At 42.2% G+C, this 25,277-nt stretch overlaps 1 protein-coding gene across 4 annotated transcripts in view; it reads right to left on the minus strand.

Annotated features, from left to right (window-relative positions):
- TJP2 (tight junction protein 2) overlaps window positions 1-25,277 on the minus strand; it is a 159,940-nt gene that overhangs the window by 8,276 nt on the left and 126,387 nt on the right. For all 4 annotated transcript variants that reach the window (XM_073634689.1, XM_073634697.1, XM_073634682.1 and 1 more), the window contains 10 exons: window positions 23,379-23,487; window positions 20,110-20,320; window positions 13,970-14,157; window positions 11,582-11,677; window positions 11,412-11,491; window positions 7,594-7,804; window positions 3,581-3,681; window positions 2,278-2,490; window positions 1,279-1,389; window positions 684-1,013 (listed from right to left, as the gene is read on the minus strand). In XM_073634689.1, coding sequence (XP_073490790.1) covers window positions 684-1,013; window positions 1,279-1,389; window positions 2,278-2,490; window positions 3,581-3,681; window positions 7,594-7,804; window positions 11,412-11,491; window positions 11,582-11,677; window positions 13,970-14,157; window positions 20,110-20,320; window positions 23,379-23,487 — 1,650 coding nt within the window. The remainder of the gene's footprint in view (window positions 1-683; window positions 1,014-1,278; window positions 1,390-2,277; window positions 2,491-3,580; window positions 3,682-7,593; window positions 7,805-11,411; window positions 11,492-11,581; window positions 11,678-13,969; window positions 14,158-20,109; window positions 20,321-23,378; window positions 23,488-25,277) is intronic.

The following is a 25,277-nucleotide window of genomic DNA, read 5'->3' on the forward strand; positions in this document are numbered from 1 at the left end:
GAATGCCCACTGTTAATTTTCAATAATAGACTTTGATTATGAGAAGTATGTAACATTGACTTTGTATGCGTTGTTTAATACCAAATAAAATATGTTTGTAAAAAAAAAAAAAAAAAGAGAAGAAGAAGAAGATGTGGGTCAGCTGAATGCTGTGCCCTGCCCCCTCCTTCCCGGTCATGTGGACCTGGACATGGCTTATTTCTATTCATCAATGGATGCATAGTGAATATCTCTACTTGGCTGGTAGTTGACGGAGGGGCCTGAAAATGTCTCTCACAGAGGGGCCCTTAGAGGACTTTGTCCACCACTGTGTGCTCAAATAGACTTTGAGTAATTTCAGCCATTATTAGGACAAGTGAAAGGCCCCCTACCTACAAGAATTAATGTGTGCATCAACAGCACTGTAGCTGCAGCAAAATTATATGATCAAACACTCCTGCAAAGATGTGATCTTACACCCAAACACAGGTAGCCTGCTGACAGATCAGCTATCTGGTCACAAGTGGGAACTGGTCTGTGTGTAGCCCTATTGTAAGCCATTTTCCTTTCTGCTACATTCCTTAAAAACCAGTGGTTTGATTTGGTGGAAACACAATCCCAAAGAACATGACATTATGCAAACCATGCTGTTATGCAAAGGATATGGTGAAAAATACATGATTTTTGCAGACATTCATTCTTACCCGTGCATTTTGTGCCTCATGTAACTCCTGCATCCTTTGTTGTCTTGCACTGAAGTCCATTTTCTCAAAAATTTTCACTTTCCCTAAAACAGACTTGGGGGCATTTGTCCCTTCATCAACTGGGCCTTCATTATTTCCCACAGGAGGGTTAACACTGACAGGAGGCTTTAAAATGGGTTTTGTAGCAAACACAGGTTTAGCAGCCGTAGGGGGTGGAACAGCTTTGCCAGATCCTGCTGAGGCTTCACTGCTGGCTACACTAGAGCTACTCCGTTTAGCATCATAACTGCGAGGTGAATCGTACAGTTCATCTTTGCTTTGTGCTTTGACCTGCAAAGAACATATCAAATTGGCTTTTAGAAAACTAATGTGGAATACGACATAATATATACAGGTCTAGGAAGCATTTCTACAAAAGTAATATGATCATAGTTTGACTCTTAATATGGTTAAACCTGAAATTCAGCCATTTAAATAATGTAGAAGCAGCGAGGATAAAAAGCAGATTTTTTTATAGGAAATGTGGAGAACACAAATGGCAGGCCAGGAATAATGAAAAGCTTCAATTTTTTCTAGATATATTAACAGTACATACCTTGGGAGGTTCTGGTTTAAATGATGGTGGAGGACTGGGCTCTCGTAGCACTTCTTTGCTGCTTGCCCCTTTCGGCTGACTCTTTGGCTCTGGAACTGGTTTTACTGTCATCTGAAAAATATAAAAGCACAATCAAATATCTCAAAATGAATATTGGCAATATAGAAGAATAGGTTTAATAATGCACATAAACATGGACATGTCCAGTTATTACAGTGCCTATTTATTAGTTTTGACATCTCTAATAGTTTATGAAGACTCCATTCACAAAGTCTTCATTACAGTATTCTCAACAGTGCAATGCTAGCCCTAGAATTTCCCATTAAGCCCATCTACATACGTCATATGATGTCCTCCCAGAACTGGCTGGCCACGCTGTAGCCATCATTTGGCTATAGCGCAGTCGGCAAGTGGTGAAAGGGTAACTCCACTTTCCTGGGGAAAAAAAAAAATTAACATATAACAAAAACTAATATTGCATATACAATTGCTACACAAGCCATACTGTAACTAAATGTTAACAAAAATTATAGCTGCTATAATTTTCTGTAAAATTCAATGTAATATGGCAACCTGGAGGCCTTCTGTACACTTCCTCAGAAATGTAATTTCCGGCTTGTAAGATTGGCTCACAGATTTTTCCAGAAGTCTGCACTAAGATGCAAGTCAGATTTTAGCAACCCTATGCAACAAAAAATTCATTTTTGGTGAGATACTCCTAATGGCGTAATTATGTCAAAAGTAACTCAGACCCTAAAACTTTCCTCATAAGAATTCTGCAAGTGCATCAGCTGATTAATAATGATAAAGTCACTCCCGTTCAGATTCACTATGCACATTGACCTAATCAAACAGTTTTTTCTTCACAGCAGAATCGGGTCGGAATCTGCAATAAAGTTTGTTAAAATCCTTGCAATGTACATTGATCACCCAGAGGGTAATTACTAAAAAAAATTATCCTTAGTGATACACTGTAGTGATGTTACTGCTTTAATTTACCTCTTCTGAGTGGACAGGTTCAGAAGATCGGCTAATGGCAGAGACCGGTACAGGATCATCAACAAGTTCATCAAGTTCATTGTCTGTATACGCTCCTCCTTCACCATCGGTGTCTTCGAAGTCACTGATTAATCGGCTGTCACAGCTCAAGTAGTCTGCTCCCATTGCTGTCAGGTAGGACATGCGATCTTCATCGTCATCTACTCCGTCTGCCTATTTTTTAATTTGACATTTCAAGAGGCATAATTATTCACTCATCCTAAAATGATTGTAAAAGTTAATTTTCCTTAAAATAATAAACATGGGGGGGGGGGGGGGGGGGGGGGCAGGCACTGAAAGGTAAATGCATCAAGGTAAAAAAAAAAAAAGAATGACCTTAGAACCAATTTAACTAAAAAAAAGCATCCATACCCAAATCAAATACAAATAATTGAAAATATCCAAAAAAACAGCCATAGATAGGCGTGTACGCTGCAGAGAAAGGATCAAAGAGGTTCTATAAACAATTAACATGGTCATGGATTTTTTTGGAGATAGTAGGAGAGTTAAAAACCATGTCAGGTGATTCTGTGCCCTGTTGGAGTATTTCACTTCCTAACCCAGAGACAAAACAGGAAATTAAAGGGAATCTCCAAATCGGGAGGAGAAGGACCTCTTATACAGGTGTCACTGGAACAGTTCACTTTGGAAGATTTCCTCTCACCTCCTGTTATGGTGACAGCATTATGTTTAGTTGACAATGGTCACCCGGACAAAAAAAAAAAAAAAAAAACAGAAGAAGGAGGATCATCTTCCCAGTGGGAACAGAGGCAGTAGTAAAAAAAATTATTAGATATTTTTCTATCAAAAAACACACTTAAAGTAGCCAGAGTAAAGAGCCCCCACTGACAACAGTGGAAAAGGCTCATAAAAGTAAAGCTGGTCATACACAGTGGTCGACATTCGGCTGGTCCAGCAGTGACTGGGCGAATTTCGATCAGTGAGTCAACGCCTGTGCTCGACAGAAGCCAATTGTTTGTCGACTTCTGTAGAAGAGGCATTTCCATCGATCAGCATCGGCAGCCAATCAGCTGCAGTCGCTAATCAGTGTATTCAGACAGGGGGGATTCCTCCATCTACCTCGTTTGTGTGGATGGCTGAATCAGTTAGTTTTTCTCTTTCAGTCCACTGGCCGAACGAAGAAAATAAATAACCGTGTATATGTTAGCTTAAGCCTTCCACTTTTAAATCTGTAGGTTCACTGGCTGTTTAGCTTGCCCTGGAACTCATCCAGCCTTGCAAAAAGTTAAAATACAACATTTACCTTTCCTTCCGAAACCCAGACTGCCTCTGTCTGCTGATCTTTAATTACATCCTTCAGGCTTCCATACCAGCTGTCATTTGATGAATTTAGGTTAATAGTAGCTGTAGGATAAAAAATATATTATCAAACATATTAGTGATAAACAAAGAAATACAAGTTACATAGGTTGGACTTGTGTCATTTTTCAACCTCACCTACTATGTAACCTCAAATTTCTATAATAAATAAATAAATAAATATATATATATATATATATATATATATATATATATATATATATATATATATATATATATATTTCCAAGAACAAATGTAAGGGACAGAAAAGTGAACATAAATTGTCCCCATGCCAATTATGGTGTACGAGGTAAGAATTTATTTATCACCATCTCCACTGCCTATTGATGAGTCTGATCATCCAGTAAGACAGCATGGATGGTACAGAATGCTCTAATGGCATATATTTAAAACACATACAGACTTTTAAAATAGCAGTGCAAACAAATGGGAACAATTAATTAAGCTACAGCATGCATTATTTGCCACAATGTCTATTATTTCTGCCAGTGCAATTTACACCTCACTTTACTGAAAATAATAGCAAATTACAGCAATTAAGGAATGCTATAGCTCAGTGAAATAAACCTGATGTGCAGTAACCCATAGCAACCCTATTTTGTTTAACCAGTGCCATCATTCAAAAATGATTACACTCTCAGAACAAACATTTTTTGGCTAGATTGGTTCACAATCATTGGTTCATGCTAGAGCTGCATGATTCTGGATAAAATGAGAATAACGATTATTTTGCTTAAAATAAAGATCACGATTCTCTGTGCAACATCATCTTTCACATTATAGAAAAATTGGGCTAACTTTACAGTTTAGTTTTTTTTTCTAAATGCGTTTGAAAGACCGCTATACAAATACAGTGTGACATAAAATATTGCAACAACTGATATTTTATTCTCTAGGGTCTCTACTAAAAAATATAATGTTTGGGTTTTCCAAGTAATTGTCTCGCAAAAAATACTTATTTATTTTAAAATGTAAGCAACAAGTGTCAGAAAAAGGCTTAGTCTTTCAGCTCATGCACACTGCAGCAAAAAAAAAAAAAAAAAAAAGGAAGAAATGGAAGAAAAGCTGCTTTTACAGGCATTTGAGTTTTTATTCAGCTTGAAGAAGCTTGTGATTTTTTGGGCTCTTTTGCACTTTTTTATATTGAGATCTTTGAGCTCTTTTAAGCTTCTTTGAGCATAAGCGATTTTTTTACAAAATAACCCCCCCCCCCCAGCTAATTTTTTTCTTTGTTTGCAAGCCTCTTTGAGCTTTTCCATGCTCTTCCAAGCTTTTTTGCGTGTTTTTGGGCACTTCAGGGTCTTTTCTGCTCGAAAGCTCCACTCAAAAATGTGAGTTTGGCGGGGTTTTTTTCTGCCTGTAAGAGCATATGCATGTAAAAGCCTGAAAAAGCCAAAGTGTGCATGGACATATTGGCTAACATGGAGGGGAGTTTCCAGGCAGAAAAAAAGAAGAGCTCAAAAAAGCTCAAAAGCCTTAAAGCGGACCTTCAGTCATTTTTTTTCTATTAAATCTTCTGCCCTTGTTGTTTTAACTTTGAATAGTAAAACATTTTTTTTCAGTAGAGTTCACCCAGTAAATACCTTATACAGCCCACTTCCTGTTTCTTGTCTGGTAAAAAGTCTGGGCTTATGACATCATGCACAGCTCTCACACTCTAGTGAGAGTTTGCCAGGATGGGAGGGGGGGTGAGTCATAAGAGGGCCAATGAAAGCTGCAGGGCCGCAGAGCTTGAGGTGTGCCTCTGTGTAAATCCAGGAAGTTAAAATGGTTGTAGCCAAACTTTGTGGAGGGAGATTTCTGCAGCAAATTTGGCAAGTACAGAATCACAGTATATATACAATAATATGGCTAGTTAAAATGTAGCGCTAAGTGATAGAAAGCAATAATCAACAATATACCAAATAGTATATCAAAATAGTGCGAACATATGATAAAATCAATCACAAAATGCAATTAACATGTGAAGATATGTATATAAAAGTGTATAAAAACACAAGTGGAGAGTCCCAAAGGTGGAAAAACCTTAAAAAGGTAAAACATATATAGAGTCCGCCACAAGAAAAGAAAATCGTGCAGATGAACGTGAGGCTGGAACTCAGATGTTAGGCAGCCGGAGTGGAAAGCCAAAAAACTCTCATCATAAGGGATATAGAAAGAAAAAATACTTCCATATGGTGTAGGTCAAAAAGGTAGGTTTTATTGAAAAAAACAACATTCATCCATGAATATAAAACTGTGATCACAGAATGCTCCAGCTGAAGTCCATTGTGATGAAACGCGTCGGATTTTGCTTTTAGCTTCCCACATTGCTTTTTATTCTATGATCACAGTTTTATATTCATGGATGAATGTTGGTTTTTGCAATAAAACCCCCCTTTATGACCCACACCATATGGAGGCATTTTTTCTTGAAATATCCCCTTTGATGAGAGTTTTTTGGCTTTTCACTCTGGCTGCCTAACATCTGAGTTCCAGCCCCACGTTCATCTGCATGATTTTCTGGATCCTTTCTTGGAGTTTGCCGGATTCCCTGGATCGTTTCTGGAAGTCTGTCGATTGGGCCATTCTTGCGTGATTGACTCGTTGTCGCTGATACTCGAGTCCACTTCTTCCGGTAAGAGTACATACCCCTTATCCTGGGTAGAGGACACACTACCCCTGGTGCTCTACATGCCCGCCAAGGCTGTTGTACCCCACTTCTGAGCAACGTTTCTTGTGGCGGACTCTATATATGTTTACCTTATAAGGTCTTTCCACCTTTGGGACGTTCCACTTGTGTTTTTATACACTATATACACACATATCTTTACATGTTAATTTCATTTTGTGATTGATTTAATCATATGTTTGCACTATTTTGAAATACTATTTGGTATATTGTTATTGATTATTGCTTTCTATCACTTAGCGCTACATTTTTACTAGCCTTTTATATTGAATGTTTGTCACATTCCTATGTAGCAGCTCTTTTCACACACCAAGTTAGAGCAGCAATATCCCCTATTTACATATAAAATAATATGCAAAGCGGTTGGAGGAAAAGAATGGCAAAGATGTTTTTATTACAAATTATGTGAGCAGACTGCAGTTCCTCTTTAAGGAGCTGCAGTTTGCATGAGCCCTTAAAGTGGTTAAACTGACCTCATTTGCAGACCGAAGTTCATCCCTTTGATCTCTAAAAGAACAGAAGGATACAAGGTTTCTTTTCATCTCTTTCAGCACTGCTTCTTTTTTTTTTTTAAACAGCTGTGAGCAGGAGAACTGCTCTGCACTTTAAATTTTGGAAATTCTGGATTAAGATTGTGAGGAGGGCTGATTCGAGATTGCATTTTTTTTTTAACAATTAATCATGCAGCGCTAGTTTCATGCACCTGCCAGCTACCTTTTTCATTGTATTCCTCACTGCTTTCTATTCAGATAACTTGTAAACTCAGCAGAACCAAGCTGACACATTTATGGAGTGCTCGACATGGCTTTAAAGTGGTTGCACACCCTGTACAACCACTTTTACCTACAGGTAAGCCTATATTAAGGCTTACCTGTAGGTGCTGGAAATATCTCCTAAACCTGCATGGTTTATGAGACATTTACAATAAAGCCGTGCACCGATGTCTACGGCACATGCGCACTTTAGAAAGGGCGGATTGTGCCGTTTCTAAAGGGGGTCATGCCGTGACTGGTGGCTCCCGCATGCATGCACGGGAGTGACGTCCCGCGACTCCGGCCAGTCACAGAGCCGGAGTTCATGGCCCCGGAAGGAAGAGGGGTGAAGATGGACGCTCACTGCTAGTGGGGACAGCGGTGACATCACAGGTTTCGTTTTCAGGTAAGTGACACATGCGATGCACATTATGATTTACCTTTGCAGGGGAAAGTAAAGAGGAAGTAAAACCCATTAAATTTCACTAGCATGTAAAAAAAAACCAACGTACCTGTAATTAGATGACTACAGGTCTTCTTAAGCTTATTTGCTTGATCATATAGTTTCCGAGAGCTTTTGTTTGAATGAGGGCACAGTCTTTGTCTTATAGTTTTTACTCCTTGCTTACTGTCTGGGTTAAACAACACAACTATAGGGAACCACTGTGTATAGTTCAGCAGATCCACGGCTTTTGGTGTAACATCCATAAGAGCATGTTTGTCCTTAAAAAAAAAAAAAAATCAAAGAAGGGTGGGTATTAAAATGTAATTAAATTCAAACAGCTACAAAAGCAACACAGACCCTGGAAAGTTAGGATTCATTGTTCCTTCAATGAGCACACAATTGAGTTACATCTGCATAAGAATGCCCATGAAAAAATCTGATTTTGACAGCAGATGAGGTTAATTTGAGTTTGACAACATCCCCTGGCCATTCCTTATGTCACTGCATAAACCCTATAGTGACACAGGAGCCAGTGGATGAAACCTCAGCGCTCAGCAGGGCTACCGGGGTATCAATACTACCAGAAGTTTATTAGATGAAGATCATCCAGGCACCCTAGCTCTTAAAAAGAGCCAAGATCGGTGGCTGGACAGGAAAGCAACACACAACAGCAACTAAATATTTAAAGTGGTGTTCCCATTATAAAAAAATAAAAGTCAGCAGCTACAAATACTGCAGCTGCTGACTTTTAATAAATCGGACACTTACCTGTCCCTTACCCTCCATTCGGCAGCGCCGGCATTGTAACTGTGGGCGCCCGGCTGTGGCTTCACAGCCGGGCACCCACTGCGCATGCTGCGTGATTGGCCGCGCAATCATCTAGGACCGGTCACGTGTCCCAGATGATTGACAAGAGGGAGGGGGCAGAGCTGAGCCCTTCCTGTGCCGAGGGGAAGAGATGTCAAGAGCCCAGGCACTGAAGGAGGCAGACTGCGAGGGACCCCCTAGCAACAGCCATTTTAGAGGGGAGTAAAAAAAATTTTTTTTTCCAAATGTTTTTTATTTTTTTTTTAGGCACATTCATGAATTTTTTTTTTTTTTTGGGTGGAACACCACTTTAACCGCTTGCCGCCCGCCATATAGCAGAATGACGGCGGCAAAGTGGTTTCAATACCCTGACTGGGCGTCATATGACGTCTGCAGGATATTGAGCCGCTGTGCGCCCCCGGGGCGCGCATCACGGCGATCGTTGTTGCGGGGTATCAGTCTGACACCCCGCAACACTGATCTAGGTAAAGAGTCTCTGACGGAGACTCTTTACCACGTGATCAGCCGTGTCCAATCACGGCTGACCACGATGTAAATAGGAAGAGCCAGTGATCGGCTTTTCCTCACTCGCGTCTGACAGACGCGAGTAGAGGAGAGCTGATTGGCTGCTCTCCTGACGGGGGGGTCTGTGCTGATTGTTTATCAGCACAGCCCCCCCCCCCCTTGGATCCTACCCAGAACCACCAGGGAAGCCGCCCAGGACCACTAGGGAAGCCATCCACACTGGACCACCAGGTATGCCCCCTAGACCCCCAGGGAAATACTAATCAGTGCCCAGGCAGCTGCCAATCAATGCCCAAGCAGCTGCCAATTAGTGCCCACTCCAATGCCTACCACTGCCAGTGCCACCAGGGATGCCTATCAGTGCCACGTATCAGTGCAGCCTATCAGTGCCCAGCAGTGCTGCCTATCAGTGCCCAGCAGTGCCACCCATAAGAACCCATCTTTGCAGCCTTTCAGTGCCCAGTGTCGCCCATCAGTGCCCACCAGTGCCGCCTATCAATGCCTATCAGTGCCACCCATCAGTGCCGCCTACCAGTGCCCATCAGTGCCGCCTACCAGTGCCCATCAGTGCCGCCTACCTGTGCCCATCAGTGCCGCCTACCTGTGCCCATCAGTGCCGCCTACCTGTGCCCATCAGTGCCGCCTACCTGTGCCCATCAGTCCCCGCTCATTGGTGCCACCTCATCAGTGCCGCCTTATCAGTGCCCATCAGTGAAAGAGAAAACTTACTTATTTACAACATTTTTTAACAGAAACAAAAAACTTATTTTTTTCAAAATTTTCGGTCTTTTTTTATTTGTTTTGCAAAAAATAAAAACCACAGAGGTGATCAAATACCACGAAAAGAAAGCTCTATTTGTGGGAACGAAATGATAAAAATTTTGTTTGGGTGCAGTGTAGCATGACCACGCAATTGTCATTCAAACTGCGACAGCACTGAAAGCTGAAAATTGGTCTGGGCAGGAAGGTGCCTAAGTGCCTGGTATTGAAGTGGTTAAGGGGCTGTGCCAATGGGGCTTTCATTCACTTCAAACAGAGTTTGCATTCCCTTACAAGTCTATATATAGCATTCCCATACAGGTCATAAACTGAACGTAAAAAGCACCTGCCAGTGAATTGTGAATGATCTCAGATGTGTGTCTGAAAGTGATGCCACCGACACAAGCCTAAAGCCTAATGAGACACTGTAGTAATATAGGAGCCAGAGGATGAAACCACACTGCTCGGCAGGGGGACCAGGGTTCCGATACTCCTGAAAGTTTATTAAATGAAGCGGATTCTCCAGGCACCCTGGTTTTGAAGGGAGCCAAGATCGGTGGCAAAACAGGTAAACATAACATCTCTTTTGTACAGGGTTATTTATGCAATGTAAGCTTTATTCAGGATAACAGCATCACACTAAACAACTAATCAATTAAGGGGCTATATGTCACTGGCTTTGTTTGCGTCAAACGGTGTTGCCATACAGGTCAAAAGGTGATTAACTGCAGGTAAAATGCACCTGCCAACGAATTATAAACAATCTCAGAAGTGTCCCAAACCACTGGCACAAGCCAAAGTGGGGCAGAGAGCCGGAGCATTGTGTGTACAAGGCAGCAGTGGGATCCAGGGGGAAGGGTGCAGAGAGCCTGAGCATTGTCTGTATAAGGCATGTAAAACTTATGTTAGTGGTCCATGGGATTCATAATTGTGAGTTTAGTAGTCCGTGAGGTCTGAAAGGTTGGCAAGCATTGCCCTAGGGGACCAAGTGCATGTCACACTGGGCCCTACTATCATTCATGCCCTGGTTGCTCAGCAGCATGATTGCAGTGCTGATTGTTCATTTATAGTAGCAAGCAAACAGTCAGCTTAGAGAGGGGCGGGTGACTCAGTCCTGTGCTGTAATTCCCCCACAGGAATGCCCATAAATTGGACTTCATTACAGGGGTGGAGCTACAGCACTGAAAGAAAAATAAATTCATTTTGTTTTTGAACCACTGGATGGATGTTAATGGAACCAAGTGTTATGTGCATCCCCTAGGGCAGGGGTCTCAAACTGGTATCCCTCCAGCTGTTGCGAAACTACAAGTCCCATGAGGCATTGCAAAGCTGACAGTTACAAGCATGACTCCCACAGGCAGAGGCATGATGGGACTTGTAGTTTTACAACAGCTGGAGGGCCACCAGTTTGAGACCCCTGCCCTAGGGGATTTAACAAATATTTTTTAAGTAACGCTACTTCTTTAAATGTATAATTTTTCTCTTTGAGCCAAAGCCATTTGAATTTAGTTCCATGTTTATGTAATAACGTTATGTACATGATTATTTTGTGCAGTACTACTTTATCTACAACTGTAACATAATGTAGTCAACATAACTGGACCGTTTATAAAGCCTTATCTAGATAATAATTATAAAAATTAAATCTCATAGTCTTTTGCTTTAAAATAATTGGAATATCAAAACAACAAGCTTACATTCTATGAATTCGGAAATACATTGATTCGTAAACTATTCAGCCAATATCAATCACACAGCAAAAGTTCATATTATGTATAAGCTTGTAAAACCTACCAGTTCAATGATCTGTCTAACAGTATTCAGCCTCACTACACCGCTCGCCTTATCTGATCCGGCATCTTTTGGCTCTGTCTCTGGAGGAGTAAAATAAAGGGAAAGATTGTTTACATTCAGCTAAGACAAGTGTAAAACAAAGTGCGAATGACAGGTGCAAATTAACTTACTTGCTATTTGAAACAAATCTGGCATATCATTTGCCAGCTTTTCCATTGCTACATCAGCAATCGGGCCAAACAACACAACCGGTCTTTTAAAGCCAGCTGTCAAGAAAAAAAAATTAACATAAAAATGAAGAACTTAATTAACCATCATAATACATTTATCCATTTTTTCCTTTGTATGTTATCCCTGATAAACTTCAATAAGACATTTGTAAAAAGAGAATCAAGAATAACATTGTTGGAAAAATAATTTTCCTTTAGGCTGATATTTTAAATGATATACCTGGTTGAATGAGTGGTGCAATGTTCACTAGTGGAGGTGAGCAAGCTGTATTGTACAAACCATAAAACCCAAGTTTTGCATATGAAATGTATAGAACATAAATGAAGAGCTCCTAATTTGTCACTGAAAATCCTGACCACTCTTCAGTTCACAGTTCACACTCTACACTCAACCAATCTTGTTCATGATGATCAGGTGATCCAAAGCCATGACTGCTCAGTATTGCATAACAAATACAGTATCTCACAAAAGTGAGTACACCCCTCACATTTTTGTATATATTTTATTGTATCTTTTCATGTGACAACACTGAAGAAATGACACTTAAAGTGCTGCGTAAAGTGTCGGCGCTATATAAATCCTGTATAATAATAATACAATGTAAAGTAGTAAGTGTACAGCTTGTATAACAGTGTAAATTTGCTGTCCCCTCAAAATAACTCAACACACAGTCATTAATGTCTAAACCACTGGCAAAAAAGTGAGTACACCCCTAAGTGAAAATGTCCCAATTGGGCCCAATTAGCCATTTTCCCTCCCCGGTGTCATGTGACTCATTAGTGTTACAAGGTCTCAGGTGTCAATGGGGAGCAGGTGTGTTAAATTTGGTGTTATCGCTCTCACTCTCTCATACTGGTCACTGGAAGTTCAACATGGCACCTCATGGCAAAGAACTCTGAAGATCTGAAAAAAAGAATTGTTGCTCTACATAAAGATGGCCTAGGCTATAAGAAGATTTTCAAGACCCTGAAACTAAACTGGATCGCGGTGGCCAATACCATACAACAGTTTAACAGGACATGTTCCACTCAGAACAGGCCTCGCCATGGTAGACCAAAGAAATTGAGTGCTCAGCGTCATATCCAGAGGTTTCCTTTGGGCAATAGATGTATGAGTGCTGCCAGCATTGCTGCAGAGGTTGAAGGGGTGGCGAGTCAGCCTGTCAGTGCTCAGACCATATGTCGCACACTGCATCAAATTGGTCTGCATGGCTGTCGCCCCAGAAGGAATCCTCTTCTAAAGATGATGCACAAAAAAGCCAGCTAACAGTTTGCTGAAGACAAACAGACTAAGGAGATGGATTACTGGAACAATGTCCTGTGGTCTGATGAGACCAAGATAAACTTATTTGGTTTAGATGTGTCAAGCGTCTGTGGCGGCAACCAGGTGAGGAGTACAAAAGCAAGTGTGTCTTGCCTACAGTCAAGCATGGTGGTGGGAGTGTCATGGTCTGGGGCTGCATGAGTGCTGCCGGCACTGGGGAGCTACAGCTCATTGGGAAACCATAAATGCCAGCATGTACTGTGACATACTGAAGCAGAGTATGATGCCCTCCTTTCAGAGACTGGGCCACAGGACAGTATTTCAACATGATAACGACCCCAAACACACCTCCAAGATGACTATTGCCTTGCTAAAGAAGTTGAGGGTAAAGGTGATGGATTGGCCAAGCAGGTTTCCAAACCTAAGCCCTATTGAGCATCTGTGGGGCATCCTCAAATGGAAGGTGGAGGAGCGCAAGGTCTCTAACATCCACCAGCTCCATGATGTCGTCATGGAGGAGTGGAAGAGGATTCCAGTGGCAACCTGTGAAGCTCTGGTGAACTCCATGCCCAAGAGGGTTAAGGCAGTGCTGGAAAATAATGGTGGCCACACAAAATATTGTCACTTTCGGCCCAACTTGAAAATTTCACTTAGGGGTGTACTTACTTTTGTTGCCAGCGGTTTAGACATTAATGGCTGTGTGTTGAGTTATTTTGAGGGGACAGCAAATTTACACTGTTATACAAGCTGTACACTCACTACTTTACATTGTAGCAAAGTGGTATTTCTTCAGTGTTGTCACATGAAAAGATAGAATAAAATATTTACAAAAATGTGAGGGGTGTACTCACTTTTGTGAGATACTGTACATCAGGTTTGTTTGACTATATTAGACATACTTGAATCCAGAGCATTATTACCAACAGCAGAAAGTGGTGCATTACATGAACTAGAAAGTGCTTATTTAGTAGAATCCAGAGACATTGCATGTGATATGCAAAATCATGTGTAACCTATAAGTTATGTGTGCAGAAAGTGCAGAAGTACACTGGAGATTCGCTCACCTTCCCTCAACAAGATTCTCTCATAGGCAGGAAACCTGGTACTGATTAGAGAAAGAGATGCCTGGTCATCGCGGCTTTTCTTCACATTTTTCTTGCCTCCAGATCTTTGGCCTCGTTTTTTCCAGTAGTCTGCCCTATCTCCAGTTGCAGACCTCTGTGCATTCTGTACACTGGCCAGCTGATCAGCTCTGAAACATAAAAAATAAAATAAACTCATAGCTATAGATACACCATCACAATGCAACATGCATATCATATTTAAGATATACGGTATTTTACACATTTAATAATAAACTTCTTATATACTAAACTATACTTGGAGATTTGAAACCCTCAGAGTATGGTCCCATTCAACTCTACAGGGCTCTCTGGCCAGGCACAGCCAGAGCCAAAGAAGCTTTCTGCCCGGTGGATGTATACAGGAGGTGAGGCTTTGGTTACCATAGTGGATGAAAGTGTATTCAAAGTCAAAACTTTGTTATTGAAATCAGATACATTTTTATTAAGGTTATTAAGGTTAACATGGTTTACAAAAAAATAAAACCAACAATTTCCCCTTTAAGAAAAAAAAAACAAAAAAAAAACAAAAAAAAAAAAAACAACAAGAAGACGGAATCCTTCCACCCAACTTTTTTTTTTTTTTTTAGCTTTGGCTGTTTTGTATGCTGTGTCCTGTCCCTTTGAAAAGATTCCACTCCCTGTCCTGGAGACACAAAAGGAAGGTAGGAAAAAAACATTTCAATAGGAGAATTCCCTTCTTAGGCTGCTTTCACACAGGGGCATCGGCGGTAAAAATAGCGGCGCCTTAACGTCGTTTTTGCAGAGGTTTTCGCTTTTTAACCCCACTAGTGACCGAAAAAGGGTTGAAATGACCCGCATAACCCAGCGGTTTGGTGGGCAGGAGCGGTGAAAGAGTGGTGTATACACCGCTCCAAAGATGCTGCTTGCAGGAGTTGCGCATCGCCTCAGTGTGAAAGCACTCAGGCTTTCACTCTGAGACTGAAGGGGAGCCGTTTTTCAGGCGCTGTCTTTTGCCCAACAGCACCTGAAAAGTGCCTCAGTGTGAAAGAGGTCTTAGACTGGTGTCTTCAGGAACAGGTGTCCCCATTGGATAGTTTTATCTCATCTCCTGCTCTAGTGACAACTGTAAAATGCTGGTTCCCTCTATCAGTTTCTGTCTTGGTGACAATGGTCACTAGGAAAAATAGAGAGAGAATCTACCAAGGGGGGACACAGACAGCATTAAATGTCTAACATAGGTTCCAAATCTTCCTTGTTCATCTAAAACTTAAAAAAAAAAAAAAAAATCTAGCTTTCGATACACTAAAAAGCTGATGACACATGAACAAATCTGCCACTAGCAACAAATTGCCCAGAGGCAGAATAGTTAAGAAGGCTGCCTGTGTGTCTCTATACAATCACCCAATCTGTAGCCACATGCAGCAAGATGCTGTACTGTCGCTGGAATGAACGCTGCTGGCTTTCAAATGCTAGCCATGGAAGCGATATTCCACTGCCTCAGTTACAGCCTTTTAGTGATCCTGCCAAAGTTGTTTTTGACACATTTTTAGCAGCAGGATAGCCGTGGGTAATCAGCCTAAGCAAGCAGCTAGCTAGTTGGTATTTAGATACTTCATATAAGTAAGGGCTCTCATTTTTACAATGTGTATATTTTTTCCTAGTACCAACATTCAACAAAGTTATACAGTGCCTTGCAAAGTATTCACCCCCTTGGCTTTTTACCCATTTTGCTACATTACAGCCTTTAGTTCAATGTTTTTTAATCTGAATTATATGTGATGGATCAGAACACAATAGTCTAAGTTGGTGAAGTAAAATTAGAAAAATATATACATAAAACTATTTTTCAGAAATAAAAAACTGATAATTGGTATGTGTGTATGTATTCACCCCCTTTGTTATGAAGCCCATAAAAATCTCTGGTGCAACCAATTACCTTCAGAAGTCACATAATTAGTGAAATGATGTCCACCTGTGTGCAATCTAAGTGTCACATGATCTGTCATTAAATATACACACCTTTTTGAAAGGCCCCAGAGGCTGCAACACCTAAGCAAGAGGCATCACTAACCAAACATTGCCATGAAGACCAAGGAACTCTCCAAACAAGTAAGGGACAATGTTGTTGAGAGGGTTAGGTTATAAAAAAAATATCCAAATCTTTGATGATCCCTAGGAGCACCATCAAATCTATCATAACCAAAAGGAAAGAACATGGCACAACCGCAAACCTGCCAAGAGACGTCCGCACACCAAAACTCACGGACCGGGCAAGGAAGGTATTAATAAGAGAGGCAGCACAGAGACCTAAGGTAACCCTGGAGGAGCTGCAGAGTTCCACAGCAGAGACTGGAGTATCTGTACCTAGGACGACAACAATAAGCCGTACGCTCCATAGAGTTGGGCTTTATGGCAGAGTGGCCAGAAGAAAGCCATTACTTTCAGCAAAAAACAAAATGCCACGTTTTAGGTGCTCTAGTCTGATGAGACTAAAATTTAACTTTTTGGGCAAAGAAAACACTATGTCTGGCGCAAACCCAACACATCGCCTCACCCAAAGAACACCATCCCCACAGTAAACATGGTGGTGGAAGCATCATGCTGTGCTGTTTTTCAGCAGTCAGGACTGGGAAACTGGTCAGAGTTGAGGGAAAGATGGATGGTGCTAAATACAGGGATATTCTTGAGCAAAACCTGTACCACTCTGTGTGTGATTTGAGGCTAGAGCGGAGGTTCACCTTCCAGTAGGACAATGACCCCAAACACACTGCTAAAGCAAAACTTGAGTGGTTTAAGAGGAAACATGTAAATGTGTTGGAATGGCCTAGTCAAAGTCCAGACCCCAATCCAATAGAAATTCTGTGGTCAGACTTAAAGATTGCCGTTAAAAAGCGCAAACCATCCAACTTGAAGGAGCTGGAGCAGTTTTGCAAGGAGGAATGGGCAAAAATCCCAGTGGCAAGATGTGGCAAGCTCATAGAGACTTATCCAAAGCGACTCCAAAGCGATGTTTACTTTTAGCCCTTACGGATGATAACCTTGCTATTGAAATTCATTATGCCTTTTTCAGTAATAGTCCTGTAGTTTTTTATTTTTCATACTCTGACATCTTTAGAAGTGCCAGAGGCAGGGCTGCTCATAGGGCAGTACAGCCAGCCCTCCTGTACCAGGCCTGAGCTCTGTCATTTCAGAAGAGGGGCCTGGGCCAGGAGTGCCAGCTGTACTGCCTTGTGACAACTGTGGATCTCCTGCAGCGCTGCTGGCGTTCTCCCTCCAGCAGCTTTGCAGAGGGATAAGTTCTATATACTGACAAAGTGTCCCAATCTGAAGCAGAAGGAGACAGCTGCAGAGTCTCTGCCGGGTCCTAAAACTCCCCCTCCGTTTCCCCCTGGCCCATAGTCAGCAGTGTTATCTCCTGTCAGTGTCGGGGGTGGCCCATCCATTGTGAGCGCACGGGTGCCGCCCCCCCCCCCAGCCCATGCTGCCCTCCCTATCCATGTGCCCGCCCCCTTTCAGGATGGCAGGTTCATGAATACATATTGTGGGGATGGGCGGCGGGGGTGTTTTTTGAAGCATGTGATTAGAGCCAGAAGCTCTAATAGGCTTCAAAATAGGGTGTGCTCGGAGTGCAGAGCATTGCGTCCGGAGCCCACCCAGGTGTGTTGCAACAGCGAATCAATATTCACTGTTGCAATACTGATCCGCCTCCTGGCCAATTGGGAAGCAGGTCTGATACCAGTCACCCGATTGGCTGAAAGGACAGGCGATCCTATTGGACACCTAGGAGGAGGGGAGGAGACACACGGCGGAAGGGAGGAGGAGAAGACACAGGAGCCGCTACCAGATGCCCGCTGCAGCCTGATGTTTGCTGATGCCTTGATCCCCGCCGCAGCCTGATGTCTGCTGATGCCCGCCGTTGCCCCGATCCTCGCTGCCCCCAAACAAAAAAAAAAACACGAGCCACCACTGGTCAGTGTGATGAAGGAGCAGGAAGCTTGCTCCCCTCCCACCAGATCGTGCTCTCACTGCTCTGTGTTCAGTGTGGACTCCAGGGCTTGGATGGAGCAGTGCTTTTGCTGGAGGGGGTGAATGTGGGGGGGTTGCTGCTGGAGTGAAGGGACAGAACCTTCAGGTTTTTGGAGAGGGGTGAATATACCAGGAGCCAGCCTAGAACTGCAGGTAGCTACCACTGCAGTGCTGGAGCTAGGATCCGTCTCTCTCTCTCCAGCTGACAAACATCTCTGCCCAGCCATTTCTATATACCACCCCTAAGGTCCCCTTTACACTTTGCATAGCGGGAACACTGTTCCCGCTGCGCTTTTTTTTTGACAAAACGCAGGTCTGCTAGTTGCATTTGGGGTGCCATTAGCAATTATTGGCACCACAAGCGCTATGCACATTTGCAGTGCATTTATAAAATGCCCTGCAAAATGCCCAATACCTGTGCACTTTGTCACACATCCAGGAAACATCAAATGTGAATGCGGCCTAATGCCTAGTATACAATGCTAGTTTGGGTTTTTTTTCAACCCAGTGGGCTGACATCTCAGGTCAGAGCCACTGTACTAACACACGTTAGTACAGCGATCTCCCCTGCTGCCAGAACACTCTAGTCAACGCTCTCAGCCATTGGCGGGATGGGATGGGGTGGGATCCTGTCAGGTAGGTTGTGCAGGACCCTGTGATTTCTAACAACAGCCCTAGGTCTACTTTAGTAGGCCCCATACTGTCCCCGATGTCACAAAGGTGTCTGGCTGCTGCCTGCGAAGCTTCCAACACCTGAAGCTGTGTGGGGGAGACTGTCTGCACAATATCAGTGACAGCAGGGAGTTCCGTTGCCATGTACAGAGAGACAAAACTGGAACCTATTCCCTGCTGTCACTCACAGAACACTGGAGGCTTCATAGGCAGCAGCTGGACACCCTGGAAGACCAGGAGGGGAAGTGAGGGAGCCACATTCCAAAAGGCACCATGATTTCATACATACGTTCAGCAATTGTAAACCATTTTATTTCTGTGAGAAGCCTGAAAAGTGTCTCTTGATGACAATTTCTCTTTAAAAATGTACTGTCAATCTTTATCTTTTAAAGTAACAGATTTTTAAAGCACGTCATAGAATTTTTGAGCATAAATGGAAACAAGAGCATTTTCTTAATTTTGTATAAGACAGGTAACTATAAAAAAAAAAAAAAAAAAAAAAAATTCTTAATGAAAAATGATTTTCAATGATGCACTTTCATCTAGAAATTTATAGGGCTTTGTTTCATGCGGTATGGGAAACCCGCGAGCAGTGTGCCTTTCCCGCACCACACGCGATCTGAAGAGTGTGTCAGTGCAATCTTAGCCTCAGTTCACGCCATGAACTGCATATGAATCACACAGGAACCGCACCGCATTGCTGTTCAATTCACATGCCTTTCAGTTTGGTGCGATTTGATTCATGTTGAATGGGCTCAAATTGCACAACATTGCGCCAGTTGTTCGTGTACCAGTTTTGGAACTGCATTGCAACTGGATCGCATGGTTGTTTTGCACCATGTGATCTGGAGCAGGCAAACGTGTTTGGGGTGTCATTTCACTTAGGTTCACATTAGAATTTGGTGCGGGAAACCCGCCATCTGTGCACGTTTCCTGCACCGCATTCAAATTGCACTGCCCTGGTGATCTGCAGCGGGTGTAATCTTAACGATGCCTCAAACGCAGGTCGCAAATGTAGTGTGCTTGCCTGCACTGGATTACATGGAACAGAACGACCATGCAATCCAGTTGCAGTCCGGTTCCAAAATCAGTGCATGAGCAACTTTGGCGAGATTTGAGCCCATTCAAAATGAATGAGCACAAATGTTGCCACACTGAATTGCATGTGAATTGAACAGGAATGTGATGCAGTTCTCATGCGGTTCAAATGCGCTTCATAGTGTGAACCGAGGTGAATGTGAACCTATGTCTACATCTGTAAAAATCAAACAAAATATGCTAAATCAGTAACATACAACAGTAGAGAACAAAAAACTAAGAGAATAAACTTGATGATGTTTTTTCAGGATAAATGACTATACATAGCAGAACATATAAATGCACAACACATCATACAAATTAAAGGACAGATAAAAGATTACCTGCTTTTACTTGGAATAAGTCCCTTCTCCAATTCATTGGCGATCCTTACAGCCAGCCAGCTGCCAAGCTTCCCATCATATAGTGTATCAACCACCCTGAAGATCTCGCCTCTTGTGAATCCTAAAAATTGCTGAGCCTCTTTCTCATACTCAAAATGAGTCCTTATGAAGAACGAATCTCCCCGGCCACAGGCAAGTATGTTTTTGTAGACTGGAAACAAAAGATGAAAGCTATATCAAAGAAAATCCTTTGAGAATCAATGTACTACCAGAGTGGGAGCTACAGCTCTTGTTCAAGGTCCAAGGAAACAAAGAACTTCGGCCTGTTTAGTATTTGAAGGACATGTCATTATACTGGAACTCTCCCTAGTTAAAAAGCAGCTTTGGGAAAGTACAATTCTGTTAATTGCTTTCCTGAAAGCATTGCTTATCAATTTATTGTAACTTGAGTTTTAAACTATTTTCTCCAGACAAATTAAGCAAGACTTTTAGAATGCCCTTTGTGAGCTTACCTCCTAATACAAGACAAGAGGAAGACAGGTCCACTGATGGCGCCTCTACCATTTATGTTAATTCAGACCCAGTGCCACTCACCACCCTAGTCAGGTGTTGCTGCCATAGCCAAGCAAACTAAAACAGAAAAAAAAGCCCCATCCAGACGAAGCTACGCCACTCGTTGCGAAACGCGTCAACGTCATCACGGTCATGTGACGCCGCCTAAACGATCCCCCATTCATCAGGCATTGGGAGAGCAGAAGCCTGACTAATGGCTAAAAGAGCTTATGGATCCACCTGGAACTATCGCGGCATACTCCGCAGTCACTGCATGAATCCTCCGCTCGTGTCGGCTATGAAGCAGCAGTGTCTCTCTACTTCCCCATGGATGGCTTGAGACACGTAGCATGGATTTCATGATTGCAGCCGTAAGAATGGAAGGCATCTGTATCATCGGCTACAGGATCTGGTAATGTAGGATCGCCTCCCTGCCTTAAGCCCTACTTCAGAACTGTTATGCACCTTTGCTATTGCCTATTTTTTTCTGCTTGCTAACTTGACATACAATTTGTCCTTCAAGCGGGACTCTGCTCTATTGCGGTCAGCACCTCTGGGCATTGCTAGCTATTGACATCTATGTGTCTATGTGTGACTGTTGTATATATGACTACTTCTGGCATATCAGTGAATTTGTGAATTGTAAGAATTGCACACGTGCATGCATTCACCTTGAGCTCTAACACTGTGTGCCTCCTAGGAACCAGCAGTCAATTCAGTAAACATATTTTGAGGCTAATGATCCATTGTCCATTAGTGATCAGCAGCAACTTTGGTGCATCTATCTAGTCGTCATCATTAGATGCAGAACATCACCTAATCTTTGCAGGACTCACTTAAGTGACAGAAGTCACTTCCACGCATCTTCATCTTACCACTGTATATGCAGCTCTGAAGTACATGAACTCAGAGGCTCTATGCATTGATCCACAGCTAGCAATCCCATACCAGGAGCCCTAGTACTAGATACCTCCCATCTAGCAGACTTTCCATATTTATTACCTTCCCATATCCCCGGGGGCCATACGCACATAGATCGCCTAATAGGATTCCTCATTGGTGAATTCCTTTCTCAGCCACACTCACTAAGTGGTATTTACTGCTGACAATCTCTGTGTGTATGGTAATTTGGCGTCCGGACCTTTTGTCGTTATTTGTTTTTACATGTCTGTATGTCAATTGTCTGTGTACCACACTCTATTTCAGCAGTGTGGGACTTTATAAACTATAACCAGTGTAGATGTAACCTTATTTCTCAGAATTCTAAGCCATGTTTTTATCCTTAAGACCCCTTTCACACCGAGCCGCCTATAGCGTCGGCGGTAAAACGCCGCTATTTTTAGAGGCATTTACCGTCGGATTTGTGGCGCATTTCGGCCGCTAGCGGGGCACTTTTACCCCCCCACTAGCGGCCGAGAAAGAGTTCAAACCGTCCGCAAAGCCCCTCGGGCTTTCACACTGGAAACAATGGAGCAGCTGTTTGAGGGAGGATTGCAGCCGCTATTTTTAACGCTATAGCGCCTGCAAAACGCCCTCGGTGTGAAAGAGGTCTTATATTGAATAAACTTTTGTATATTTTTACCAGACTCTAGTATTGCCCTTTGCTGCCTTAGTAGCCGCTTTACCTCTTGGGGTTCCCTCATCTGAACTTACCTCCTAAGCAATGTCCCTGGAAGGCCATATTAGTCATCTAATATTTATGGGCATAGTAAGTATTTTTGAGCTAGCTCTATATTTAAACTTGCTACTCGGGTGCCCAGTTGAAGCAGAAGGATTTAAGGTACATATACCTGGTGTCTGTAGGTATATAGTGCCCATTCCTTGCTGTTCAAGCCATAGAGACTTTTCATATTGTGGAAATTAAAACCAGGATCATGATGTTATATGACAAAATCCAGGCCAATATCTCGATACAATGAACATGTTTTGGGTGATTTGGTATCCAAGGCTGATGCCTTTCCTTCCCCTACCTAGGCTTCTTGCTTCTGTGAAAAAGGGGATACTCACAATCTCTCCTCTCCACTACCGAATTCCACAACCCTATCCATCCCCCTCCTCCCCAATCTTCCTACCCCAACCTATTCAAGTGTTACTAAACACACAACCGTAAAATCAGTCTGTAAATGCAGTAAAGCTTGCTTTTTATAATCACTGTGGAACCCAAGGAGTTAATCCTCTGCATTGTGTAAAAAAAGCTGTTGGATCCGGTCTTCTCAGATCCGCCCCTTCTTCCCCAGTCCCCTGATAGAACAGAGCCTTGGGGCAAGCTGCAAATGCTCAGTTTGGTTTGTACTAGTAGAGATTTTTTTTCTTGGTAGAGTGCATGTGATCAGCACAGGGCCAATCAGCACCGTCCAGAGGGTGAGGGGTTCTACAACCTAATAGGACAATCAGGGGAGAATGAAAACTTCCCCTCTACAAGCTTTAACCAGACACTTATAGAAGTAACCAGACTGCTATATACTGCTGATGAGAAAATGTATTTAGCAGTTTATATTTACTAAAATAATTGCATTTTCATGTTGTGTGTACTGTGGGAGACCAGATATAGTGACCAATGAAAGCATGCAAGACAGATCATACCTGGATTCAGCTTTAGACTTCATATGCCACATTAAACCAAGCAATGAACATTTATGGAGTATGAAAAAATAGGCAGATAGGCTGTATGTTTCTTCCATTCACATACTTATTAAAAAACACATAAGATCAATTACCATCATATCTGCTCTGAGTTAAAATGGTAACTTCTTCTCCTTTTGGAATTTCCAACAAATATAAAACTGCATCTTCTCGAACAATGCATCTGAAGTCTTGTGTGTTGACCTATGATAGCGATATAAAGAACAAAGGAGGTATTTTAGAACATGAAAAATATGTTTTTTTAATGGTCATCTACCTTACATAAGATGTGCACATAATTCTAAAGCTATTAATATGCGACTAGTAAAGCTAGAAAAGCTTCCCCCCCGCCCCCATCTCCTTGCCCATCATATGCATAAATAAAGTTGTTCTAACTGTCGGAACTTTATAAATCATTAATAAAAACGGCAGCCTAAGCCCATGTTCACATTAGTGCATTTTCCTATGCAGCTGCTGCTGGGCTGCACCACATGACAATGAAAATCACATTATTCACTATGGTGCTTGTTCACCTCAATGCTCCACAGTTGCAGAGAATTTTTAGAAAAAGTGCAGGTGCCAATTTGGTGCAGCATGATTTTGGCCCATAAACTTCAAGTGAAACGCACCAAAAACAAGTGTAAAACACATGTACATGCATTTGTAGTGCGTTTTTGCGTTTTTAGTGAGTTTTGTATATAAAAAAAAAGTCTCCTCCCAAAAAAAAAAAAAAACACACATCAGCATGGAAAACACATCAAAAACATGCAAGGTCACAATACAAAATTGCACTGAAAAACGCATGGTGCTGCAGCTGCTTTAGTGGTGAGCCTAGACTTAGACCCCTTTCACACTGGGGCGGTTTGCAGGCGTTATTGCGCTAAAAATACCGCCTGCAAACCGCCCCAAAACAGCCTCCGCTGTTTGTTCAGTGTGAAAGCCCGAGGTGGACCCCTCACGATCGGCGCTATTTGATATTTGAGCTCTGTTTCGTTCTTCCAAAATGTGAGTCTGTTTTTTATTATTTTAATAAACTAGTGTTTTAAAACGTTTTTACGCTATGTGAGTTTTGTTTGCTCCTTGCATGGCATATGAAACTACACGTTTGGCTTATGCTGGATTACCTATGGGAGAGGAAGCCGTGTGGACCCCCCCTTTTCTTTCCACCATCTGTTGATGACATCTGACAAGACGCATTTCCCAGAACCAGTGGTTATTATGCTTTTTTGACTTGTCTGGCGTACGCCATTTCAGGTCAATTCTTTCCGGTAAGCCTCCTCTACTCCTGGTGTTGGCCCCGGCACTGATGTACAATCTATGCACACTTGTGGTCTCCCTTCTGCCCACTCGCCAGATTTGGTGCGACTAAAATTCTGTGAATACCATCTGGCCATGCATCACCCCCTTTGAACTCTGTTGATGTTTTTTTCACTATTTTTCTACACATTTTTTATGGACTTCTAAAGTTTTATGTTTTTTATGTTTGGTGTCTGGCTCATGGAACCAGCACGGGTTTCTATTAATCACTGGCATATCTGATGATTAAGTAATATTGTGTATTTACTTTATATGTGATCAACACTGATTAATTATTTGACACTATCCATTTTATGGTCATACATTTTTTGGTAGTATTCACCATTTTTATATGCCTTTATTGTAATACACACGGCTGTGGATGTGATATATAGCGTCACACTTTTGTTTCTTTTGGTTTTTTTTTCTGCCTTGAGTCTATAGGTGTGTTGGCTGCTTTTCACTTTTTTTCTAAACGTAGCGCTGTACTTAATTTTTATTTTTGAAGTCTATACAGGGAAGAAATAAGCCCCTTTTTTTCATTGGCCTTTGCAAAGGTTTCAAAAAGTGGCATAACCTGCAATGTCAAATTGTTGTGTTTGGCCTGTGCCATTAAGGCATGCTGTAGTTGTAGAAAAAATCTACGAGCCTGTAACTGAAAGGACTCCTTCAGGTTTTGAAAGGATTGTAATACATTC

The sequence above is a fragment of the Aquarana catesbeiana genome, linkage group LG01 (genome assembly GCF_042186555.1).
Source record: "Aquarana catesbeiana isolate 2022-GZ linkage group LG01, ASM4218655v1, whole genome shotgun sequence".
Classification (NCBI taxonomy): Eukaryota; Metazoa; Chordata; class Amphibia; order Anura; family Ranidae; genus Aquarana; species Aquarana catesbeiana.